The sequence below is a fragment of the Tachysurus fulvidraco genome, chromosome 8 (assembly GCF_022655615.1).
Source record: "Tachysurus fulvidraco isolate hzauxx_2018 chromosome 8, HZAU_PFXX_2.0, whole genome shotgun sequence".
NCBI classification, from domain to species: Eukaryota; Metazoa; Chordata; class Actinopteri; order Siluriformes; family Bagridae; genus Tachysurus; species Tachysurus fulvidraco.
In genome coordinates this window covers 10184760-10210453 of record NC_062525.1, presented here as the reverse complement: position 1 = coordinate 10210453, position 25694 = coordinate 10184760, and the positions used below count along the sequence as shown (strand labels likewise).

The 25694-nt window shown below is 36.8% G+C and overlaps 2 protein-coding genes across 6 annotated transcripts in view; one reads left to right on the top strand and one right to left on the bottom strand.

Annotated features, from left to right (window-relative positions):
* Positions 1–38: 38 nt before the first annotated feature.
* ascc1 (activating signal cointegrator 1 complex subunit 1) lies at positions 39–20128 on the bottom strand. Of its 4 annotated transcripts, XM_047817746.1 has the most exons (11): positions 19995–20128; positions 18518–18650; positions 17384–17483; positions 17119–17216; positions 16638–16816; positions 15791–15924; positions 14910–15029; positions 14101–14225; positions 12024–12097; positions 10204–10360; positions 39–77 (listed from the first exon to the last, which is right to left on the bottom strand). In XM_047817746.1, exons 2-10 carry the CDS (start codon positions 18633–18635, stop codon positions 10244–10246), a joined length of 1065 nt encoding a protein of 354 aa, XP_047673702.1. In that variant the 5' UTR covers positions 18636–18650; positions 19995–20128; the 3' UTR covers positions 39–77; positions 10204–10243. The 4 variants fall into 4 exon arrangements, with proteins under 4 accessions (XP_047673702.1, XP_027033324.1, XP_027033325.1 ...); XM_027177523.2 differs by lacking the exon at positions 39–77 and having other exon boundaries at positions 9895–10360; XM_027177524.2 differs by lacking the exon at positions 39–77 and having other exon boundaries at positions 9895–10360; positions 19991–20066.
* The window catches only part of anapc16 (anaphase promoting complex subunit 16), an 18920-nt gene continuing 13239 nt past the window's right edge, over positions 20014–25694 (top strand). Inside the window, exons 1-4 of one of the 2 annotated variants that reach the window (XR_007143749.1) lie at positions 20014–20169; positions 21681–21863; positions 23831–23905; positions 24029–24466. Coding sequence is in view for 1 of the 2 variants with exons in the window: in XM_027177528.2 (XP_027033329.1) it covers positions 21719–21863; positions 23831–23905; positions 24029–24138 (330 nt within the window). In the remaining variant the exon portion in view is untranslated. Of the gene's footprint in view, positions 20170–21680; positions 21864–23830; positions 23906–24028; positions 25083–25694 lie in introns of those variants that run through there. The other variant, XM_027177528.2, reaches the window with a different exon arrangement.

Sequence of the window (25694 nt, the reverse complement as noted above, 5' to 3'; positions counted from 1 at the left end):
TGTGTAGAGGTGTGTGTGTGTGTGTGTGTGTGTGTGTGTGTGTGTGTGTGTGTGTGTGTGTGTGTGTGTGTGTGTGTCTCCTGGTGTGTATGCTTGAGAGGGAGAGACAGAGAGAGACAGAGAGAGAGAGAGAGAGAGAGAGAGATAATATGATATATACATATGATTGTATTTTTGTGTATATATATATATATATATATATATATATATATATATATATATATATATATATGTGTGTGTGTGTGTGTGTGTGTGTGTGTGTGTGTATGCATGTATGATAGAACTTATAAATGAATACATTTTATCTCTCCCTACTGCTGTACATCTCTCTCTCTCTCTCTCTCTCTCTCTCTCTCTCTCTCCCTCTCCCTCTCAAGCACACACACCAGGAGAGAGAGAGAGAGAGAGAGAGAGAGAGAGAGAGAGAGAGAGAGAGAGATGTACAGCAGTAGGGAGAGACAAAATGTATTCATTTATAAGTTCTATCATACATACATACATATATACATATAAACAATGATATCATTTGTAGATTGTTTAGCCTTTCTTATATATATATATATATATATATATATATATATATATATATATATATATATATATATATATATATATGCTACCACAAGATCAAAGATCAAATCAACATATGTGATATCAGCACACAAGTTTCCTGTTTATAGATGCATGATCATAATAGCACCCATATAAAGAAGGACATTTGCATCCAGGTCTTCAGACTCTAGTTAATTCTTGAACAATACTGCACTGTTAGTTCACTCACTTTCACACACACCTCATTCATAATCCTGCTAAGTTTTCAGAAATGTATACATTGAAAAACACGATAAAGACATGCTATTATTTCTTGGTTTTTAATATCTAGGCGAAAATCACACTTGGCAAATACCTGTCCCAACTGAAGCAAGAAACAAAGTAAAAAAAAGGATAAATTACAAGCAAGCATAAATGCATATAAACCACAGCAGAGTGAAGATGGCTCCAATAGCATCAATATCATCTACATATAAGGTTTAATTATGAATCAATAATGCTTTTTCAGACTGTGTCTCTGACAGCACTTCAAGAGAAGCTGTGTAAATATTCATTAAAACACTGTAATGACAGCATGCAAAGATTGAGAGCATGGTGTAAATCTTGTCAAATTAACAAGTAAAAAAATATTAGATTAACACGTAAAAAAATATTAGATACCTGGGAGTATCCGTCTCTGTGTTCTGTGCATATAGTCAGTCCATTTGAATTCACCGTGTTTGTGTTTTTTCCCCCAAAACACAAATCAAGTCGTGTTGAACCCTTTTCATTTGTATGCTTATTAGCGAATGGCCTAATACATTTCTTCAAGCACAAGTGAGAACTGGATTACTGTGATGATACATTTATGTTCTATAATTAGATATCTTTAGCGTAGATGTTTTTTTGATCTGTATATACTACTGTGAGATTGTCATTGCTCCTGATTGTCATTATTATTATCAGATTGTAATTGAATTCAGGCTGTCTACAAAGATCTTTTGCGAAAACCCCAGCATGCTGGGCAGCATTTGGGTGCAGAAATTATTCACGCTTCTAAAGAATAGAACAAAGAAACACAATCATCTAGAAAGTGCAACCGGGATGTGCATTTTTATTTTTATTTTTTTATGAGTATATTTAAGCGCTAAGAAAGGCATATTTACTGTTAAATACCGTTTAGCTTCTCTTTAACTAAACTCAGCTAATGTTTATTATAATTGTAATATAATAATTGGTAATGCAGTAAGACTGGATGTGTAGTTGGATTGCACCTTGCTTAAGCTTGCATCTAAGCTATAATTGAGTTTATAGACATGTCCTCAATAGCCCTGAAACTATTCAATATAGCAAACTCAGAAACATACATGTGAAAAACATGGTCCTGGTTTAGCTATAAGTTTATTAATTGGCAGTTCCCCAATCTCAATATAATAAGGGACAAGCACCCGAGTGGCCTCTGTGGACAGAACAGGCTGGAGCTTTCTGATGTTATTAATGAGAAACCTTAATAGGCAAATCCACAAAGCTGGTAATGCACATATAAATATCCACTTTGTTTTGATTTGTTTTATTTGAGTATTAAGCTGTAATGCTTCGCATGCAGTAAAGTATGGCTTCACAGTGGGAGTAAAGCGGGTTATTACGGCTTGAGAGTTTCTAAAACCTGTTAAGAGCTTACAAAAGGTTAGAGACGTGTAATACCAAAATATAAGCTTATTAGAGAACATCTCAGAAATGGAGCAAAATTTCTTTTCTTTTCTTTTTGATATCTTCAATCATAAACTATCTGAAAAATTTCTTGTGATGGATAATGCATGAAGTTTAACAAACTAAATGTCTCATTGTTGTAAATGTCTTTATCTTTTTCATTTTGGGTTTGTATGGCTGTGTAGAATTTTGCACTTAGCTATAGCACAGCACTGGAGAAAAGCCTTGCCATCAGTGCAAAAATACAGTAACTGGAGATCTTGTTAATGAGGCATAAATAAGCATGTAGGTGATGAGTAACTGGTGATGAATGATGGCTGCAGGAGATGAGTACAGAGCAGATGTTTCGAGGACTCATTTATTCAGTGGGCTGGAGGTTTTCAGGCTGAATTACATATACATAGAGTCTCACATACATTCTTATTTAAACAAAGTGTGAGGAGACAAAATTCTTTAATCATATCTGATATAAACTTTGGGAGTTTTTCAAATAAACAGCGGTTAGGCTGTAACGTGAAGGGAGATTCGCAATCTTTCTTAGTTTAATTACAGAAAATAGTGAGTTATGTAGTTGATAGCAAATTACAGCATATTAAAATGACAGTGATTTGTAGTTTTAAATAAACAGACATCCAGCTGTCACGTGTTGGATAATTTTCACTATGGATTCTCTGAGATGTGTTTTTCTTTGGTTTTGGGGTTCATATGCAAATGATCATTGTTGTAAGTGTGGGGGGAAAAAAATCAAACTGCGATTGCTCTTCATTGCAGTGAACCTTTAAAACTTCTCTAATAACACATCAAAACCTCACCAGCATCAGCCGAAGGCAGCAACCTGCCAGAATCCACCCACGTATTAATCATGTCCCCAGATTTTGCTCTGAAAACCTTTAAACACCAACAGTTTTTAATGAGCACATTAATGCTTTATCTCCTTATTATTATGTATCAGTAAATTGTTTTGAATCACAAATTCAAAAAGGGCTCCTGGTTCTCAAGTGTCGACGCTTATATTCCAATGTAACCTTATTCCCTTTGGAGAAAGCGTAGGAATTTATAGCTTTTGCAAAAACCTAAGATAATGAAAGCTTGATTATTCGTTATGTTTGCTATTTCCATATGTTATGAAGATCAACATTCTGTCTTATTTGTTTTCTAATTAATTTTCTGATATTTGCCTCAACTGTTATTAAGTCTATAGCTTTGTTATACCTTAACTTAGTATTTGTCTTCCATTTGCCTGTGAAAGTTACTTTCCCTGCAGCAGTCATGAATAATTATACTACAGCGCTGTTGAATTTGATTCAGAAGGTGTTGATTAAATTCCTATAACAGCAGCTATAACAGTAGTGCCAGTTACAAGACAAAATAAGTGCTGATATGAATGCACTCTTACTAATGCGATAGACTGTATGTTATTGTTGCTATAGTAACAACAAGATCTTGGCAAACACTCTCGGACACACAAGTAAATTAAAATCATGTATGATTGTTGATATGGTGAATCGGTGAGAGACATTTATTTACCATTTATGAGTCTCCAGGATCAGGGCTTTGTAACAATCTTTGTAAATTGGATCTTTTTTGTCTCTAACTTTAAAGGAGTGAAAAAAAAGAGGCTGGGTCAGGGAATGGCTGCTATGTAGCTGCTATAACAGAAGTGATAACAGGAGCTTGTTTTACATACAGAACCCTATTTAACTACTGGACACACAAGGCCAAGTCATGTTTTTGTGCTATACAACGTTTATAAGTACGTTTGAGTTATAGAGTTAGTTATAGAGTTTATGATTTCAGCTTTTATTCCCTCATATCTGCATCTTGATGTATTATAACAACAGGATACATAGAAGTCTTGAAGTGAATTAATTTTGTCATCATCCTTCAGCTTTTACCTGCTCAGGGTCTTCACAGCAGACCATCTAATGTACATATATGATTTTGGCACAGGTTTTATATTGGATGTCTTTCCTGATGCAACCCTCCCATTTTATCCAGGCTTGGGGCCGGCGTTGGGAGTCGACCCGTCAGCTAGGTTGGTTCAGTGCACAGGATCCGAGCCCAGTCAGTAGTGGTGAGAGGCTGGGATCCTTACCTGCTGGACCACCAGGGACCAGTTAATATAACTTAAAGTGAATAACAATATATGGTTTGTGACTCACTGATATCACTATTTTTTAGTTTCTTTTTTTGTGATCCTCGTCTAAGCTTTAACTTTCAGTTGCTGACCAAAAACCAATAAACTGGCCTTAATGTTCCAATAGTGGAGAACACTTTGTGCTGAAACATTAAACCTAACTAATTTCAATCTACTGCATCTAACACAGACAATAATACATTCAATATATTGTATTTCCCTGTTCTAAGCAAAGAATAAAAAGGTTATTTACTCCAAATTCTCTCACTCATAATGCAAAACATCTGAGCAAAACTACTGGCGCATCAGAATAGGTCTATGCAAAGCACTTGTTTTTGTTGGAGGTTTTCATGAATCGCATGAAATGTCATGGCATTTATATGAAGCTGTAAATCTATGTTCATCCTTTTTAGATACAGGACTACTTTTCAGTCTGTGCTTATGTACTACTAATGTAGTCCATAAATCTCAACGTTAAAAAAAAAAAAAGTTCCTCACTTTCCATTGATCGATGGACGCTGCAAAGCCTGAGGGAAGATTTGTATTTAATCCATTGCTCCAGTGTAAGAAAGATGGCTCAAATTACACACAGAATCATGGTTTACTAACAAAATTAAATAACCACCTTAAGACTTCGATTATAAATGCTTCGGTACCTGTAAAAAGTTACCGAAGCATTAGCACCCTCAAGACCAGACTGTGTAACAGTTTCTTTCCACAAGCCATCAGACTCCTCAATAACTGAAGTGAACCGTGCTGAGCACAATACACACACACGCACAATAAACTGTAATGACTGCAATGACTTCTAATATACTGTACATCCATGTCTACAGCACCACCATATAAAAATGTTACATGCTGTTTTTGCACACTATTTTTGCTCTTTGCACATGCTGTCTTTCACATTTCAGTCGATTGCTGTTTTGCACAATACATAGCAATACCTCATGTGACTGCTGCTATAATACTAGAGTTCATTCCAGTATTTCTGCACACACAATATTCACTGACCATACAGTATTTACACTGAACGGCACTGTTTTTGTCTTTTATGTAATGTCTTGTAGTATATCTCATACTATATATATATATATATATATATATATATATTAGATGCACTTTATGTGGCTAGGACTAACTTATTTAAGTCCTTAGCTCTGTCTTTGCTTTATGTGGGCACCATGGTCCTGGAGAATTGATGACTCATTTCATTGTGTACTGCAACAGCTATATATGGTTTAAATGACAATAAAAGCTTCTTGACATGACTTGAAATTAGTGTCGGGTCAACAATTTTCTCAGTTGAGAGAAAAGTGTTAAAACATGAGCTCATGTCTTTTGAAATCACACATGCAATACAGATGCTGTTTCAATATGACAACCCTAAAACAAGTGCCAAACATAGCAGGGACAGCATCACGCTTAGAAATAGCTCTGATTCTGATAACAGCACAATTCATTAGCATAGTACAGAGTTTTATTTACTCTTTTAAAATATAATTATTTTATTCATTATAAAAATGAAGCATGTTGTTCTATGAGGTGGTGTCGATATTCAGGATAATGGATCTTTTAAGATCCATTCAAGGCTTTTACTCTGATCTCAGCACTCAGGCTACTGGACTAGAGGATCTGACGAGGCACCTTCTAGTGCTGACCACTAATTCTATAGATTACTGCAATTATCGACTTTTCCTTAATTACTTGGACCGGATCATTGTTGTCACTGCTGATCTTTGCACTTCTATGTGTCACTAATTTGCTGATAGATCAACATTCAGAATTTTCTGGATTGAGAAAAATGCACAGCTACTTCATTTGATTCCTCAAGCTGACAGTCATGCAAAAATAGAAGAGGTCTCAAACACCAAAGACCAAACACCAAAGTAAATGATCAGGGAACGATCAGGGCTTGTGTACTGTCTCCAGCAGTACACAAGCTACAAGATCCAAATCTCAAACATGATGCAGAAGAGGAACATCTGTTTCCTGTGTTCACTTTGCAGAGGCCCAGAAGTCTATGCCTACAGCAACTAAGGCTCATTAATCACGACCTATTGGAGGAGACATAAGATCAAGCCAAATCCTCTTGGGGTGAGTGCTGCAGCCTCAGGAGGAAGAGGGCTGACTAATTAACCAGTGTGAGAGAGCATCAGAGAGACAGATGAAAGAGATGAAAAAGAGACATAAAGCAGCAGATTGAACAGTGCTAATAGATATAGTTTTAGATGTCTGTATTTAACAAGTGTCAAAATCTGTCTGAGGACTTAAATTACTGTACAATATTTAGTGCAGAATGTTAGTGGTGCAAAAATAAACATCAGAACAGAACTCACGTGAAAATACCAGGGGTGGATTACAGACCAGGCCTATTGACCACATGTTCAGGAGCACTGGTCACTGGTCACTAATTCATTCATTCATTCATTCAGCTTTACTACTATACTAAGTCTCAGTGGGTCCAGAGTATATCCTGGGACATGAGGTGGGAACATGAGTTGGGAAAACACTCTGGATGTCATATCACTCCAATGTACGGCACAATGCACACAAATTATTTATCATATTTATGGGAAGAATCCTGAGACCTCAGAGGAACCAAAGCGAACACAAGGACAACACCACAGACAGAAAACTCAAACCAGGGATTCTGGAGTGCTGAAGTAACAAACGTACTTCCTGCACCTCCATAACACTGTGGTGGAATGAGAATTAACATCAAATATGCATCACATCAAAAATAATACTTTTTTTACCTCATTATCTTATATAAAATTAGATGTGCCAAACACTAGTATTCTGTTCAACAAAAAAAATGAAACCAGCAGGTTGGTGTGAGAACACGAATACACAACACAACTAATCTATTGCACACGAGACAGTAGTAATGCAGTGGTTATAATTCTGAAAGCCCCAGAATGATTAGATCCTCATTCCAGATGAATCACTTTAATAAAAGCTAAAAAGGAAGCAAGCTATTCTGCTATTCATGATCATTTAAACAGGTTCAATCTGCTTTTCAGGCAATTTGCAAACAGCTGAATAGTTGAATGGAGGGGGAAAAGTCACTATTAGGTTAGATTTTAAAGATTAAATAGCTGGAAAACTAAATCTGCAATCATTTTATTGTATCAGTGACTCACTCTTGGATCTGATCAGTAGCACCAAGAAACATTTACTTAAATGTTAGCAAATGTTCACTTCTTGTTTTTTTTTTTTATCCAATTAGGAAGATGACAGGCGTAGCAGCTGTGTATTGGTAAAGGAAAGTTGGCACCATACATATCACTTATCAGTCCCTAATTCAGCTCCTCTGCAAAGCCAGCACAAAGCCATTCAGATAGCAGAATGATTGAGGCACGATAGCGTTGAGTTGCGTTATGCGTGGCCTCAACGTTACAACCAAAATAAAATGCAAAATCTGCTTTTGACAAATGCTCTTGCTAAATTCTTAGTTTATTACAAACGACCTTATTATTTCTCTCAAAGCAGTTGATTGGCCATAGCTGAGACAGAGTTTCTTTACAGACAAAGCTTCTAAATCTGTGATCTAATCTTGTTTACGCTGAACATGCCTGCTCATGAACAGGTTTGAGTTTAGGGATTTGGGGTGTTGGCAACCAATCCACCAATAGCTTTACAGAAGAGAAATATCAAGGATCAGGTCAAATTATTTCCAATCAAATCCAGAAAATTCTGGAATATATGAAGGACAAGCCAAGAAAATCAATTAAAAGCCCAGGATTGTCAAAGAACCAGAACTGGCCTTTTGACTGCTTGGACTGTATCCTGTCTCAGCTGTCTCGTTATAAACAAAATGCTCCAAAATTCATGTGAAGAGAGTTAACACAATCCTTAGTGTGGATTAGTATACTGTAGTTATTATTATTATTATTATTATTATTATTATTATTATTATTCCCAGTTCACCATCACTATCCCAGTGTAGACGAATTCATCAGTTGATTTTCATTTAAGAAATGAACACAATTGTGTGAGTCGGAGGCAAGAACCAAGATTTTAGAATATAACCAACATAAAGATTCTCTTCTTCAACATGATATCACTAGTACAGACGACAGACTGTGAGTAACAAGATGTAGTAAAGGAAAAAATATAAGAATAAATTTTGAGAAAACACATAAACCATACGATCTCCGAAGCAAACACTATTTCCTGTTCAGGTAGGTTCATTAGCTCCTGTGGGGTCTTTAGCTCAGTTGGGATACCCAGAAATACAAATAATCATGTTAAACACCAAACAGTGCTTTACCTGTAATTAAAACAGGCCTGATTAACACTAACAATAAAAGGTCCAACTTCACAGAGGATCAGCCAAAGATACCTCATTAAACAAATCCCAGTCCATGAAATGGCTTGCTTGTTTAAAAGACTGAAATATAATTGGCCCCTAGACTCCAGTAACCACAGAGTGGTGTTATTCCAGTCAACCTCTATGGACAGATACTAGAAAGTGCAGTTTACAGCTCAGATTCTCTTTTTCTTTATGGACTGTGAAGCTCTAGCTCTTTCCCTCACATCTGGAATACAGTGTGCATTTGTAATGTAAAAATGCAGACATTTCAGATAGAAAGACTTTCAGGATACCCCTTAAACTGAACAACACACGACTAGATTTAAGCTCCATGATGCCCCCTGCTGGTCTCTAGAAGTGAAGACAGATATCTGACTAAAATTTTCCACTCAAACATTAGGTGAAAGCATCTAGGTCTAGAACAGAAGAACTTTTCCAAGGACACAGACAGACAATGGCCCCCAAACAATGAGGAGGATGCGGAGGGGTACAGTGTAGATCAGTAGACTGGATGGTAAATATGCAATGTATGAAATCGTCCAAATACAGGTCACTACAGAATTCCCAGTTAAAACATCAGGATTGAAAAAAGTGATCTCTGTGACTTTATTCATGGCATGGATGTTAGTGCCAGATGGGCTGGTTCAAAAGTAGATAGCTGTGCATTCAGAGCTGCATTTCTGCTCTCCACGGGTGTAAATTTTGCTTGATTCAGTTACGCTCTTATCAAGATGTATCAGCCTGCAGACCAAAGGATGCTCAAAGGATATTTTTGGTTTTTAAACACTCTACTGTGTGTGAAAATTCCAGATCAGCTGTTTCTGGAACACTCAACCAGCCCATCTGGTTCCAAAAACCATGCCATAGTTAGTCACAGAGATCACAACTGAAGCTCTTAACCTGTATCTGCATGACTTTGTGTTGTCCTGCTGCTACATGATTGGATGATTAGATAACTGTACAAGCATGAGCAGCTGATGGGAACTAGGTGTCTTCAAATTTATTGGACGTTACAGAAAGAGAGTTAAAGTATATAATATGAAATATGAAATATGTCTAATATTCAGCACGGGAGAAAACAACTGAACATATATATATGTATATGTGTGTGTTTGTGTGTGTGTGTGTGTGTGTGTGTGTGTGTGAGAATACCAAATGTGTGTGAATACCAAAAACAAAATGTAGAATGATACAGAAATGATTTTTAATGTAATTATTTATATTTATTTATATATATTATGCACCACTGATATCAGGAACAGCACATTCAGTTTACTCTCTTAGAAAAAAAGAAAATTTTACGGTTGCTTTGGATAGAAACATTCTTACCTAAAAGGGTTCAAGGGTTCTTCCAACCTAAAAGGGAACCTTTATGAATTTCTCCATAGAGAAAACCCTTAAGGCTTCAATGTGTAATTATTTTTGATTGTGTAAAATTACCCACAGTGGTGGGATATATACGCTTTATAATAAAGAATACTCACTGTCAGTCTATTTGTTTCAATAAGTGTGTGTGTGTGTGTGTGTGTGTATACAGAACAGACAGATCAGATGAAGGTGACTCTCCCAGAAGATGAATAGTATCCTGTACAGTCAGAGGAGAATCTCTGAGAGAGCTGCACCGAGTCCAACTGACATTTACCGAAATTAAACTCCTTAAATCTCTGAGAAAATGAGAAGAAAGAAAGAGAAAGAAAGAGAGAGAGAGAGTTAAAATGCCACTCACTATATAAAGAATTGCAATGAAAAACATTATTTGTACATAACAAACTCTATATGCTGTTCTCTGTTTATCTGCATGATATTCTTGTAATGAGATGCTCACATAATGAATTTAACTATCGAGGATATCTATGAGGAATGTACTCAAACAGACTATCCTTCTAGGAAGTGTGCACACTGCTGCTGAACACTGTGTACTTGCTGGACTCCAAACAAAAAACAACTTGTAATTCTGCTACCACCAGTAGGGGGAATCCCAGTGCAAACACATAATTATACATGAGAAATGTGACAGTTGTCAACAAATGCAAACAAAGGCACATGACGTGCATAAGACTTAAATAGATTATAGTGACAAAAACAAGTGGATCTCTCTTATCAAGATGTAACAGCCTGCAGACCAAAGGATGCTCATGGGATATTTTTGGTTTTTAAACACTGTGTTTTTTTTTGTTTGTTTCTGAAACACTCGACCAGCACATCTGGTTCCAAAAACCATGCCATAGTTAGTCACAGAGATCACACTTTTTGCTTGTTCTAATGTAAAAAATTACTGAAGCTCTTAACCTGTATCTGCATGACTTTATGTGTTGTCCTGATGCTACATGATTGGATGTTTAGATAACTGCACAAGCATGAGCAGCTGTACGGGTCTTTTCTATTATAGCAGACATTGAGTGAATAAAGTAGACTTAAATATAAAAACACTAAGTGTTCTCAAATTTATTGGAAGTTACAGAAAGAGAGTTAAAGTGCAGTTCTTTTCTCCTGTGGGGAATATTAAACATATTCCAAGTGTGTGTGTGTGTGTGTGTGTGTGTGTGTGTGTGTGTGTGTGTGTGTGTGTGTGTGTGTGAGAGAGATTCATTTTAATATCACTTGCTAAGAGAAATAATGTCTTTTAATCAAGTCAGGAGATTTTTATTGTCATTTTGTTCATATATAGATGATGCAGCACACCGTGAGATAAAATAACATACTTGGTCCATGGTGCTACATAAAGACACAGAGCTATGTAAGACTTCATAGAACTAAAAGCTGAAATAAATAAATAAATAAATAAATAAATAAATAAATAAATAAATAAATAAATAAATAAATAAATACGGATTAACCATGTTAGTTAATGTAGCACATACTGTTCATTTTATTGTTGATGAGCAAACCTTGCACATTTCTGTGTAACACTATGCAAAAACTAAACAAACATGTTACAGAATTCATGGAATTTATCATTGTGATAAAGTGTCTCCCGTCACTCTCTGACATATCACCACATATTGTACATAGTGTGTGTGTGTGTGTGTGTGTGTGTGTGTCTTCCTACCCAATATGAAACATACACATAAAAAAATTCTACAGTGTTATTGTAAAACTGTTGCTCAATAGTCAATATGTAACCTATGCGTGTATATTACTGCTGCTGTTTGTGCTCTTGTCCTTGTTATTACACGTTATCCTTTTGATAAACGTACACTGAGACCTTGGCACCTGTGAAATGCTTGAAAGTTTATTTACCAATAAAGCCTGATTACCAAGTTTTTTCTGAATTATGTATTTATGTATTTAAAGGAAGCAGAGAGAAACTGCAGTAATCAATCCTACCTTCAAAATGTTCCTGGCATCAAAAGCTTCTCGATCTTTCATACCAGGCCTTCCTGCACCTCCTTTATCCTCCACTGAAACACAATGAAGAGGATTATAGGAGAATAAAAACAATGCTTTACAACTCGACTTTTAGCACTTCCTTCATAATACGTGACAGTGTAGAACGTGTAGAACGTGTAGAGGACCGAAATGGAGTCACTCTCTCATGTCGTTCAGAGTGATTCTCACTAGTGCAACACATACACAGTCCTCGTAACAATAAAAACAATGAGAAATAAAGCAAACAAGACACATACTGATGTGGAGTCCTGCGGTAGACCTGGTAAACAGGACTTGGCTCGATTTAGAGAGCAAAGTGGCCATTTGTGTACTAGTGTAGAGATGACACGTTCAGCTGAATGCAGCTGAAAGAGCTCTTTGTTAACCAAGTGGAAAAACACCATCGCTCACAAAACACACTTTTGATATATATAGTGTGTGTGTGAGCATGTGTGTGTGTATGTGTGTATGTGTGTGTGTGTGTGTGTGTGTGTGTGTGTGAGAGAGAGAGAAAGAGAGAGAGAGAGGGTTCAGCATCAATACAACTCTCAAATTCAGGTAATTTTTAGACTGTATCAAAACATCCATCAAAATCCAATATTTTCCACTATGTATCTACTACATCTGTTGTTCATGAGCTATCACCACAAACAGTCATTTTGGCATTGTGGTGCAAATGTCAGTTATAATACAAATCTAAGTGCAGTGAATTCAAAACACTGACACAGGGAAATATGCAGGTAAGTGAGAATGTCTGCTGTGCTTATTGCTTTTTTTCAACGTTCCTACATCAATGATGAAAAAAAGACAATTTGTTTAAGCTATGATTTTTCAAAGGATTTATAAAAATTTAAATTAACCTAAACTAAATGAAAACCCGTATCTGAAAGCATGGCTCACGTCTTTTGAAGCCTTTACAAATGCCTTTGAGTCACAAATCGACGGCATTGTTCTATGAAGTCATGAAGTATTCAGACATACTAAGAGGAGATGCCATCTCTATGTGGTCTTTGAGGATAGACTGTCAGACTGTATATTTTCACACCTCCAGTGTCACGCAAATGAGTCTGGTTCCTCTCAAGGTTTCTTCCTCTTCCATCTAAAGGGAGTTTTTCCTCCCCACAGTCACCCGAGTCACCTCAGGCTTGTTCATTGGGGATAAATACAAATACATTTAAATATATCTAAAATTAATCTCAAATTTTTGTATTATATTAATCGTTTATTTTATGATTATGTTCTTTAAAGCTGCTATAAGACGATGTCCATTGTTAAAAGCGCTATACAAATAAATTTGAATTTGTTCAAAAATACACACTTTTTTCTTAAATCTTTACTGAGACCTCAGCCACTACTGTTTTGTAAGAGACGTCTACCAAGTAAACAGGTTTTTTTTAGTGTTATTTTCTCTATGTTTCACTATTGTCAGTACATATACACAGTTACACATACACTACACATAGGGTAGATATGTATATTAAAAAGAGAAAGTGGAGCTTTTCTATTTCTATAACTTCAGCCTGGAGTGAATAGTATTTTTCTCAAAATAAGACATAACTCAAAGATTTGTTTGTGTATCCCAAAAGGGGAACCAAGCACAAATTTTACACCATGCAAGTCAAAGTGAGTGCACAAGTTCTAACATAATGGTAAGTTAAGTTCTAGTGACCTTTAGAACAAGTTGTGCAATGTAGAGACATACACAAGGACATACAGTCCAAATACAAGGCTTCTGTATATCAAATATCAGTTGCTTGATAAAGACAAGTGCCTCAGCTACTCTAAACGAGTTTTGACCAATCCAGGGCTGCTGAATCACAAATGAAGATAACAGATAAAAGATAACATCATCTTTATTTTAATCTGTGTGATGATTAGGTTTAGGCACTGGCTATCTGTTTGCATAAGTGCAGTGAGCCATGGAGGTTATCTGATTCACAAGCACACTGTGTTCTCCTGCTTGTAGTACAGGACCAGTACTGTAGGTGCTGTGCATGACGTGTTAGTACGTCATGTGTGCAGTGAACACGCGTACCTGACGGATCGTTCCTGAACAGTGTATTCATGAGAGTGGCGTGAAGTTTTACTCTGTCCCACTCTTTCACCATCAGTCCCGCTGCTACAAAACACTCCACCAGCCTGTCTGCTATCTGCTGCAGTCTGTATACACACACACACACACCACTCAGATTTACCATTACATTTTTACTCCTCAAAAATTACTACAAGACATAATGTACATTTGTATCAAGTAGAATTTCTTGTGCAAAAGTTTTATAGCATTACTCAATTTATTGAAAAATGACAGTTTGCATTCATGTTTCTTCTCATTACCACATCAATTAGCCAACAATTTCTATTTTTATTAATGAATGACAGCAGACAATTTATGTTCAGTTATAGTTATATTTAACGGTGTGGAACATCTGTGAATGTCAGTTCCTCTCATCATCTGCATTATAAAATCAACAAACAGTTGTTTTCTTACAAGCTTTTCTTTTCCTTTTTGTCACAGTTCATAAAAAAAAAAAACACAAGAGAAACCACAAAGCGCAACCTCCTCTGCCCTGAGGTTGTTTGTATGTGAAAGGTTAACTTTTTTAGAATCCGACTGAACTGAGGTTCCTGTACGCATTAATATAAACAGGAACTACTGCCTGAGATGCTGTTCGAGAAAAACCAATCAACACTTTATGACTAATTATTATTAAGCATTTAACAGCTCTTTGGTATAAGGAAACATAACCACTGAAATATCATTATGGAAATTTGTTTTTAAAAATTTTTCACATCTGGTGAAAACATTAATATTGCTGTTTTGATAATCTGCGGTGTGCGACTTACTTGTCAGAGCCATCCTGAAGACGGACTTTAGCATACAGGACGTCCACCAGTGAGGGATCATCGTTCATGTACTCGATTCCCTTTACCTCCAGATCTAAAGGCTTTCCCTCTGTTATGTCTCTGTATGAATACACAGCATAACGACCAGCATACACAACGACCTTGACATTGTTTTACTTAACTTTTATTCAGAGTGTGGTGACTTTAGCCATCCAGTGCTGGGGGGGAGGTCTTTCTGTCCAGAACAGGAATATGCTGGATAAGGTGACTAAAATGGGCAGAACAATTACTGGATCTAATGTTAAAAGCATCTCCAATCTTACAGATCAGTATACCCTGAATCTGGCATTGAGGATACTGGATGATCCATCCCACCCACCTTTCCTAGAGCTCTCCTTACTCCCATCTGGATGTAGATTTCGAATGCCACCAACAAAAACTAAACGTGCTATTACATCATTTCACTGAACAGATTAGACACAGGTACATAGAATTTTTAAAGATTTAAAAAAAATTTTTTTAATTTTTAGATATTGGACTGATTATTGTATGTCACTTTTTGTGTCTTCTATGTTTGTAAAGTTGTTGGATGTTAATGTGGCTTCCTTGAGTGCAAAAGAAATTCCCTTAGGGGCAATAAAGGTTTTTCAAGTTTCAAGTTTTCATAACAAAAGACTTAATATCATTTTGCTAATTCCACAACTTCACACAGGATAACGCCGCTGTTCCATTAGGAATTATTAACTGAGGCATCGGGAGAATGTTATAAATGACAAGATTTAAGTGAGTATGTAGTAAGTTTACAGGGAATTTAAAATATTTCTCAAAAAAAAAAAAAAGAATACTCAAACCAACTCTACGGATCCCATAGAATAGAATACCTTATGAAATCCTGACACTGTGTGAGAATCTCAGATGCTCGCATCACTTCCTGTTCATTTAGAAGAGCAAGGGTTCCTATGGTGAGGTGCAGCTTTAGATGATTTTGAAAGATGCTGGCATCTACTCCCATATCCTGTACAGAAAGTATGAAAGACATGAAAGAAAGAGGGGGGGGAAAATGCATTTTATTCATTCTCAAGTGACCTTGTCCGCAATCACAGTGACTACACTCGTCTCCAGAAGTATTGGCACCCTTGGTAGGTTAATAGAAATGACCATGGGGGAGAAAAGATTATGGCTTACAACATTATTTTTGTTGATTTTTTTTGTTTTTTTTTAGGTTAATCTCACATTCTCACATCTAATCTACACAATAAATAAAGCTTGTTTAAAAAATCTTCATAAGTGTATATATCGGTGTAGGCCTGTGTTCAGTTTCGCATGTTAAGACACATAGGTTCCTATGGGTTTCCTCCCACTATTAAAAAGCAGGCAGGTATACAGTTTGGCCATACTAAATTGCTAATAATTGTGAGAAAGAGTGTGCATTATGCCCTGTTCCAGATTGACTGGAATAGACTGGATAGACTCTATGCAAAAGACTCTAAACGCAGGGGTGCCAATAGTTGTGAAATGTGGTTTTGGCTGAAAATGTATATTCAGATAAAAAATGTTTCTAAAAGGTGCCAGTAATTCTGATAAGCAGTACAAGACCTATAGAACATCAATTAAACTATAATCCAGGTATTAATTATTGATAAATATTTTGTAACACTGTCATTGATAACACTTAAAAGTTATATAATATGCAATACTAATAATAATACTATGCAAAATGAAGCCCACCTGAGAACAGTGTTCCAACACTTCCTCTTTAAAGCGTTTAAACCCTTCCTGAATCTGTGGGTTGTTCAGAGCGAAGGATATGAAGTGACTGAACGGCTGTTTCCTGCGGAAGCTCTCGATCAAAACCTCGACGCGTGTTACTGCTGATGCCACGGCTGCCTTATGAGAGCCTGTGATCACTGCAAAACCGCAGAACAAGCACAAGCACACACTTAGAGTGCACAGAGAAGACCGAGAGAACACACTGTACAAATCCTCAACCAAAAGAACACCACATAAAAAGGCGTCACCACAACATAAGCCTTCCGTTCTTGTAAACTTCAACTGAACATTTTGTGATGAGCATCAAGATGGAGCAACGGTTTATCTTTTTTTTTTCTTTTCTTTTTTTTTTATTAAGACGTTATGAACCTGAAAAGAAACAGCAGATTTTTCACTTCCCTTGAAAATGTAAAAATATTTGGTAAAGAAAACCTCTAACCTATTGGTCCCTCTACTCCAGGTTTGGGAATGGTGACTGTAGTTTTAGTCTCTGCTTCCAGTCGTCTCCGTGTCTCGCCTTTCTTTCCGATGATGTACCTCGTGAAAGAAAAAAAGAAAAAAAAATAAATAAATCAAATCCCAAAGGAAACTCCAATCATGACCCTTTGCATTCTGATATTTCATCTTGAAGAAAGAAATCACTGTTTGATGGGAAAAACCGCAGAACTTCAGTATAGTTTAAGTAAAAGAGATTATATACTGACTTGTAAAGAACACTTGGGACGTCTATGGCACAGCGGAAACCCTTTTCTGTCTGCTCAATGTTGTCCGTGTCACAAGTTTCATCCATGCACTGGTCACTGACTGCAAAACAGCATGAAACAGGATAAAATTTCTAGTAATACAGGCACTAGGGGCACAGACTTATGAAAGAAAATCAGAAACGATCAAATATATTGTACGATTTTTAGAATAATTACATCATATATTAATGTAACCAAAATGAATTTGTTGTTGTTCGCATATTTATGTATTTCGGTAAGTTCTTACTCTGGGATTTAGTTCAGTTTAAGCTTTCATTATACATGATGTTGGACAAAAACTTTGTCACTTTGTCTCATCACCCAGTAAAGACATGATGAAATCTGCTGTTAAGAGTTTCTGCAGTCTCATCAACTGAGAATTCCCATTACAAGTAGAATAAAAGAAATGATTTCTTTATATAAACATATCATTTATGGTTTCAGGCCACTTTATTAGAAACAGCTGAACATTTTTAAGTTATTAGCCAATCATGTGGCAGCAGAATAATGCCTAAAATCCTACAGCTACAGGTCACGTGCTTCAGGTCATGTTTACATCGATCTTCAGGTATTTATGCCTCTTGTTCTGGGTTTGATGTGTTGTAATTTCTGAAATGCTTTTCTGCACACCGCAGTTGTAAAGAGTGCTTATTTGAGTTACAAAAGACTTCCTTTCAGCTCAGACCAGTCTGGTCTTTTGCCTCTGATCTGTCTCATCAACAAGGTGTTTCAGCCTGCAGATTCTCAAAATGTTTTTTTTTCTTTAAACTCCAGACATTGTTGTGTGTAAAAACAATTCAAGAAGATCATCAGCTTCCGAAATGCTCAAACCAGCCCTTCTGATACAAAACACCATGCCATGATCAAACTGGCTGAGATCACATTTTTCCCCATTCTGATGTTTGATATGAACATTACCTGAAGCTCTTGACCTGTATCTGCATGATTTCTTTTGGATTGTGCTGCTTCCACATGATTGGCTGATTAGATACCTGTTCCTAATAAAGTGGGCAGCAAGTATATATATATTTTTTTACATGACATATTATTTACTTAACTGTTTAAAGATTAAAATATATATTTATAACATGTTACCTGGTCCAGAGTATGAGAATGCTTCCTCCTCTTCATCTTCATAATGTTCCTCTTTAACAGCATTTTTTCGATAAATCCTCCCATTGATGTTAATAAGTGCTGGCCTCAATACGTCCATAGCGCTTTACAATTCCTGAAGGCCAACAGCCATGAAAAAACATCACATGACTGTCTCAGGTGTGACAAATCCACTATGTTCACAGACGTAGTTCAATCCCACATACACTTGTAACATGAGTCTATTAGTCTATTGATATGAAGGGAGTTCAAATCCCTGCCACTGCTGTGCAGGGTTGCCAGATGAGGTTTAAATCTTTAATCCACCTGCAAGATCTTAACCTGTTTATAAATACATAAAACATCCTAATCTTTACAAATATGCAAGTAAAAAAAACATTTAATTATATATAGCAACACAAACAATTTGTGTCTAAGCTAAGAGAAACTGAAACTGGCAACACTGCAGCTGGGCCCTTGATAAAGACCTATAACCCTCCACTGCTCAGTTAAACCCTGTAAAAATGTAAGTTGCTTTGGTAAATGCAGAAGTCAGACCAGATCATTGTAAACCTTTAAATCACTTGTTAGTTTATCTAAACACTGAAAAATCTAGCTTGGTCTGACTAGCTACAGGGCCAAGCTGCTCAGGCTAGTAGTAGACAATATTATGACAAATTGACACCACTTGAATTGGTATTATAAATCTTTTTAGGCTTCACTTTACAAAAGAGCCACAATAATTAACATGTCTAGATGCACACATCACATTAAATGTTTATACTGCTGTCAAGGATTATTATAAAATTGTAGTGTTCACTGTATAGTTTGTTTATGTAATTCTGGATTGTATGTTGTATAGTGTATTTTCTGTATAATATTAATCTTACACTTCCCTACTTTGAGTGTTTGACTGCACAAAATTCTGGGGAAACTACATTTCTCATTTCATACGTGTGCATGGCAATGTCTGCGGCCTTTTTTTAATATTTCATCGTATTCGACATGAGTGCAAAAGTCATTGTAGTGTGTCATTCGTACAAAAACACACACATATTAATATTAAGTTGTGGCTGAAGAAACTTGGACTAAAAATGCATTAATGCACTCTCACCCAGAGTGACTTACGATTTTTATACAACTGAGCAATTGAGGGTTAAGGGCCTTGCTCAGGGGCCCAGCAGTGCCAGCCTGGTGGACCTGGGATTCAAACCCATGGCCTTCTGGTCAATAGTCCAAAACCTTAACCACTCAGCTAAAAGCTCACAAAACACCTCAGGTCAAAGCTGACACACATTAGATGCAGTAGTTGGTGAAAAGCCATAAGTTCATTAGTACACTTTAGAGACACCATTGAAACTAGTTATCTGTATGAAGTGTAGCATAACAAAAGCAATACTTTTAACATGGCATGTGATCAGTATGGTTTTAAATAAAAATATATAAATGGTCATGTCGTGTAAAATAGCATCATACCTACAGTTAAATATCTTCCAGATGCTCAGAAGTAGACTTCCTACTTCCGCTATGTCACAGGAAATACACAATTTGATTGATTTTTTTCGCTCTTCCGAGGCTGTAGATGGCGCTGTTGAGGTTGAACAGAGTCTACGCATCATACCAGAAGTAGCACCAGAGCTAGCTTAGCACACGCCGTGAGTTGGCTTTTTTATTTATTTTTTTTATACATGTTATACGTTGTATACATTCTAGTGACTCTTATGAATGACATTTTAAATTAAAAATCTATGTGTGCTGTAACTAATTTAAAAACGAATGATGAGTTTTCATCTAGATGCTAATGCTAATTATTGCTAACTTGCTAATTATATTGTAAACATTAGCTTGTTGCTACCTCTAACGTATGTACATTTCTGAGTTCTGATGTTAATGCTTTGGCCATAAATACTTTAGCTTGTATATATAAAACAAGTATATAATTCATGTATGGCCAAAAGTTTGTCTACACCATATGTGATTCTTCCCCAAAATGTTCCACAACGTTGGAAGGACACAATTGTATTGAATGTATGCTGTAGTTTTACAATTTGCCCTTCACTGGAACTAAGGCATCCAAGGTCCATGAAGACATGGTTTGTTCCTGTTCCAAAATCTGATCTGTCCTCAATCTGACTAAACACTTTTCGGATGAACACTGACTGCAACAGACCTCCTTATTGTATACATCAGAGCCTGATCTCAATAAAGCTCTTGTGGCTGAATGAAATCCCAACATCTAGTGGAAAGCCTTCTCAGAAGAGTGGAGGTTATTATAAAAGCAAAGCGGGATTAAATGGGGAATGAGATGTTCAAGAAGCTCAGGTGTCTAAAAAAAAAAGTGTTCCTAGTCATGTCATGTTGTCAGAAACTTGCACTTCTGTGCAAAAGATATGGTTAACACTGTATTGGATGTGTATGCTATTTTTTCGCAAACACAAAAAACGCTAGCAAAACAGCAGAGCCACAATAAATAAATAAATAAATAAATACAACTTCAGCCAGCTGTTATTCTTAATCTCCAAGTTCTGATGAGCATTCATTCAATTTCTACCGCCTATCCGAACTTCTCGGGTCACGGGGAGCCTGTGCCACAGGCGTCATCGGGCATCGAGTCAGGATACACCCTGGACGGAGTGCCAACCCATCACACACACACACACTCATTCACTCACACACTACGGACAATTTTCCAGAGATGCCAATCAACCTACCATGCATGTCTTTGGACCGGGGGAGGAAACCGGAGTACCCGGAGGAAACCCCTGAGGCACGGGGAGAACATGCAAACTCCCCACACACAAGGCGAAGGCGGGAATTGAACCCCCAACCCTGGAGGTGTGAGGTGAACGTGCTAACCACTAAGCCGTTCTACCCTGTGTCAATCACAGGGTAGAACGGTGCTGACGAGCTGCATAGAAACAAATGGGCTACAATTAGTCCATTCTAATAAATTTAGAAACATTTCTTCACCCTATGGAACCAATTATTCCTGATGTTTAGCACACACAGGGTGAAGAAGTCCATGTGTCATACCCTTCATAATGCTTTTGTATCCAGAGTTGCATGCTGAATCCGAATTATCCTCATCTTAAGCAGCAAGTGTTCATGCTATTTCAAAATCCTGTGCATATTTATTAACTAGACCATATTTTCCCCCCACACACAGGAAACACTGCCTTGTGTTGACCCAGCACTGTAGGCCAAATGGCAGCAGCATCTTCATCATCATCCTCTGCCGGAGGGGTCAGTGGGAGCTCTGTTACTGGATCTGGCTTCAGTGCATCAGAGCTCATCCCCCCAAGAAAAGTTCTCTACACATATCCCAAAGGAGCTGGGGAGATGATGGAAGGTTTGCCAAATACCTTACTTCTGGTTTTTTGTTTGTTTGTTTGTTTTTGTTTTTTTAAGTCAGGGGTGTATTTTATGCAGAGTTATGTATTAGAGGCTGAAGACTGAATTTCACTGATTAGAATTGATCAGATTTTGCATGTGAAGACATGGTTCATCAAACAAAAACAGATTTTAGTGGCCTAGCCTAAATACCCCTCACTGTATTTATATAACAGTAGTTGCATTGTCAATATGTCAAGAATACAAATTGACTGGTAGCACAATTATGTATATGGAAGAACGGTAAGATCAACAAGAGTTCAAACAAATTGAGTTGTGTAATATACCAGGTTATTGTCCACATCCACAAAGTATAGTTTGAGCATGTGTAGATGTACTTTATAGAAATACCAGCTGCCAAGACAAAAAGTAAATAAATAAATTAGTTGCATGTAAAAGTTTTTCTACTTCCAATGAGTGCGGATGCCACACAAGTCTTGAGTCAAAGTTGTCCTACTTGAACACAGGAGTATGAATGTTGTGTTCTGCTTGGATAGTGAGCACAAAAAGCTAAATGAAGACCTAATTTGATGCTTAATTACATTCGTCAGATCTACCTCCTATTTACACAGAAGAGAATACCCCAGAGTCAGCCATGATACGATGCCTGGGGAACAGATGAGGTCACGTACAGGGCTCCTGTTACAGCTTTTTGATATCTGATCAATAGCCACTGTTGCCCCTGATTCTATTTGTGTTTTTATACAGTGTTTTTGTATGATGACACAGCGGACACTCATTTTCCAAATCCTTTCTGTTTGTAGGCATTCATTTCCATACCAAGTTATAATAGATATACTGAGGGGGGAAATGCACCATAATGTGCCATTTGTTTTTGCCCCAACTGTGTCGAAAGTGTCTGGGTCATTAATCCCCACACGGACGGTAATTTCCAGCCGTCTGCACTTTTTGTCTCCAGAAAGAACAGAGGGCATTAATGAGTGAAGCCCCCATTCTACTTTAGTCCTCATTGTGCTGGGTGAATTGGCATATCCTCAATCTCTGTGCTTAGCTCGGCAAGAGTTCTGGCTCGAACGAAAGGGAGCATGTTTATAACAGTGTTTGGGTATTTATAGACACACACAGACATACATTTATATAAAGGGAACATTGTATAGAGGAAAGACAGGATAGGACAGGGCTTTATGTTGCTCATGTCTAAGGTGTTAAATGGTGGTGTGTATAGATTTTACTAATTGAAATTTTTACATTTTACATATTTTGTGTGTGTGTAACAAACAGGATGTTTTACAGAGGTCTTTCTTTACTGTGTCTACTTTTTTTTCTACATGGCCTGTTGCATTCTCGAATCTAATTGGTCAGTAGGCATTGATTCATTTTAAATCACAGCAGTCTGCTGACAAGATTTATAATATTGCGCTTCAAACTACATGCACAGAGACTTGTATGGTGCACACTTCACTTAAGAATAGGCAAAAGTGTGTAACTGTCGATATGGTGATGTTTTCTGTGAGGGGATGTTTGTGGTGTTTTTGAAGGACTCTCTAGTGTCACAGCTTCAGGACATAATGTGCTTTCTGGTTTCTCTGTAACATGACAAGCAGCAAGTTTTGGAGTTAATAACATCAGGAAAGGAAAAAAGAGAGGCTTGTGTGGGAATGGCTGTTTATAGCTACAACAGTGTCAGTGATAACAGGGACTTCTTTGTGTCATTTGTATTGTTTCACAAGGTTAAACGTAAAACAGATGGGTTTTTTTTGGTTTTTTTAAATAAATAATCAATTGTGATGTCTGACAAAAGGTGGTGGTAATAGAAATTCTGACTTTCACACATTAATCCTTTCCTTATAAATATTTTAAACTATTTTGTGTTTTATTTGTTGGTTATTGATCCAGTAAGCAAAGGTATTTTATCACTAGCAGATATTTGAATTCTACTGTACAGTTTCACTCTTTACTTTTCAGACGGCTCAGACAGATTTCTGTGCGAATCGGTTTTTAGTTATCAAGTGGCTTCAACTCTAAAGCAGGTGAAGCATGGTAAGTTAAACATTGTTCTGATTTTTTTTTAACAATCAACAACAATAAGCTTAAAATTTGCTGCTAATTTAACTAAAAGCTTAAACCTAATACTAATGACTTATTGCTATTGTGTGCTTGTAGATCAGCAGGTATCCCGTATGGAGAAGTTGGCCAGCTTGGTGGAGGAGCTGGAGGCAGACGAGTGGAAATATAAACCTATTGAGCAGCTGTTAGGTTTCACAACATCATAGCTAACCGTATACTGCTTATATTAATTTATGGATCACAATACGTTTCTGTTTATCATTTTTTAACCAGAATGGAAACTTTTTTTCTTTTTCTTTTTTTATCATTTATTTATGCACCCTTTTTTTATATTGGAACTGAATACTTAAATGTAAATATACTTACTTATGTTACAGATCTTTCAGCAGACTAATCATGTGCAGAAGTGTACCAAAACTTTGACTTCTTACACATCTACCTGATCTGTGTGTGTGTGTGTGTGTGTGTGTGTGTGTGTGTGTGTGTGTGTGTGTGTGTGTGTGTGTGTGTGTGTGTGTGTGTGTGTGTGTGTGTGTGGAATAAAACTGCTTAAATCTGTGATTAAATTTAATAAATCAATTATTGCATTGATTTTTTTCATCCATTTCAAAGAGCTACATAGAAAGTCCAAACTGCAATTCTAGATATTGTGTAATATTCCTTTTTACTTTTAAAGCATGCACAGTATATGTAAGAAATAGATAGATAGGTTTGCTCAAACTTTTCTACAAATGTAGCCGTCTGATTTAGAAGCTGAAACATATCTTGTTTTTGTCTTCAGGAGCCCTGTGCTTTGTTCCACGCTCGTTCAGAGTTGCTATTAATTTTAGTGCTGTGGTCTGTGAGGTTATCCTCCCCCTCTCTGCATGTTTGTGTGAGTGAGAAAACGAGCGAGTGCATATAGCCTACTTGTAGCAGCTGTAGAAACAGGAGAAGACAAAGCAAGACAGAGGGGGTGCAGAGAGATAGCAAATAAAGCCCACACTCTTTGTCCTATAAAGCTAACTGCTGTGTTCAGAACAAGCTCACAGCATACTGAACACACGTATAATTCTAACTAATGTACCACTGATATCATGTTTTTTTCTGGTGGCTTTGTTTTTTTCTCTTTGAGAGCAGAATAAATGTTGCCCACTGAGCTTTGTTTATATATACTGCTTCCTGAATTTGCTATGTGAAACTCAGACTGCTGGTTGTTTTGCATCTGAATGAAAAGAGCATTGAGTAAACTTTGGGGAATGTACAGTACGTCCTGTTCTACGAGGGCGGGACCAAACGTACAGCGTATACTGCTGGATCTGACACATACTACATTTTCACCCCAACTCACAAACTCTCCCCTCTCCAAAACCTGTTATGGTATGTCAACAGTACTGTAACTTCTTAAAAAATATTGTTGTTATGTGCTGTACTGGTCATCCTGACTGCAAAGAGAACAATTTGTCCAGCTCTCACTTGTACTTCCAAATCATCCATGAACTGGCAAAAACTTATAAATTACACCCTTTTTATGAGTCAGGTGAAGTGTGCACATATATTCAGCAGGACAAACAGCCTCAGGTAAATCACTAACACAATTTAACTGAGTTCTAAGAATAAACTGCTCTGTTACGATTAAAGATATGCTGAATGGATATCCTAGGCTAAATGTCACGTCCTGGTTGTTGTGTGTTATCTGTTAATGAATACATTTCCACTGGGTTCATTATTAACTGATGTAATTTTATAGGTGTTTGTGTGTCGTGGGGATTGTTTTTGCCTC

Excerpts from the sequence above, each read along its gene's own strand:
- ascc1 (XM_047817746.1), bottom strand. The coding sequence starts at position 18,635 with ATGGACGTATTGAGGCCAGCACTTATTAACATCAATGGGAGGATTTAT. Across the intron at positions 16,817-17,118 it reads TGGAGTAGAGGGACCAATAG|TGATCACAGGCTCTCATAAG; the intron begins GTTAGAGGTTTT and ends GCGGTTTTGCAG. Across the intron at positions 12,098-14,100 it reads GTTCAGGAACGATCCGTCAG|TGGAGGATAAAGGAGGTGCA; the intron begins GTACGCGTGTTC and ends ATTGTGTTTCAG.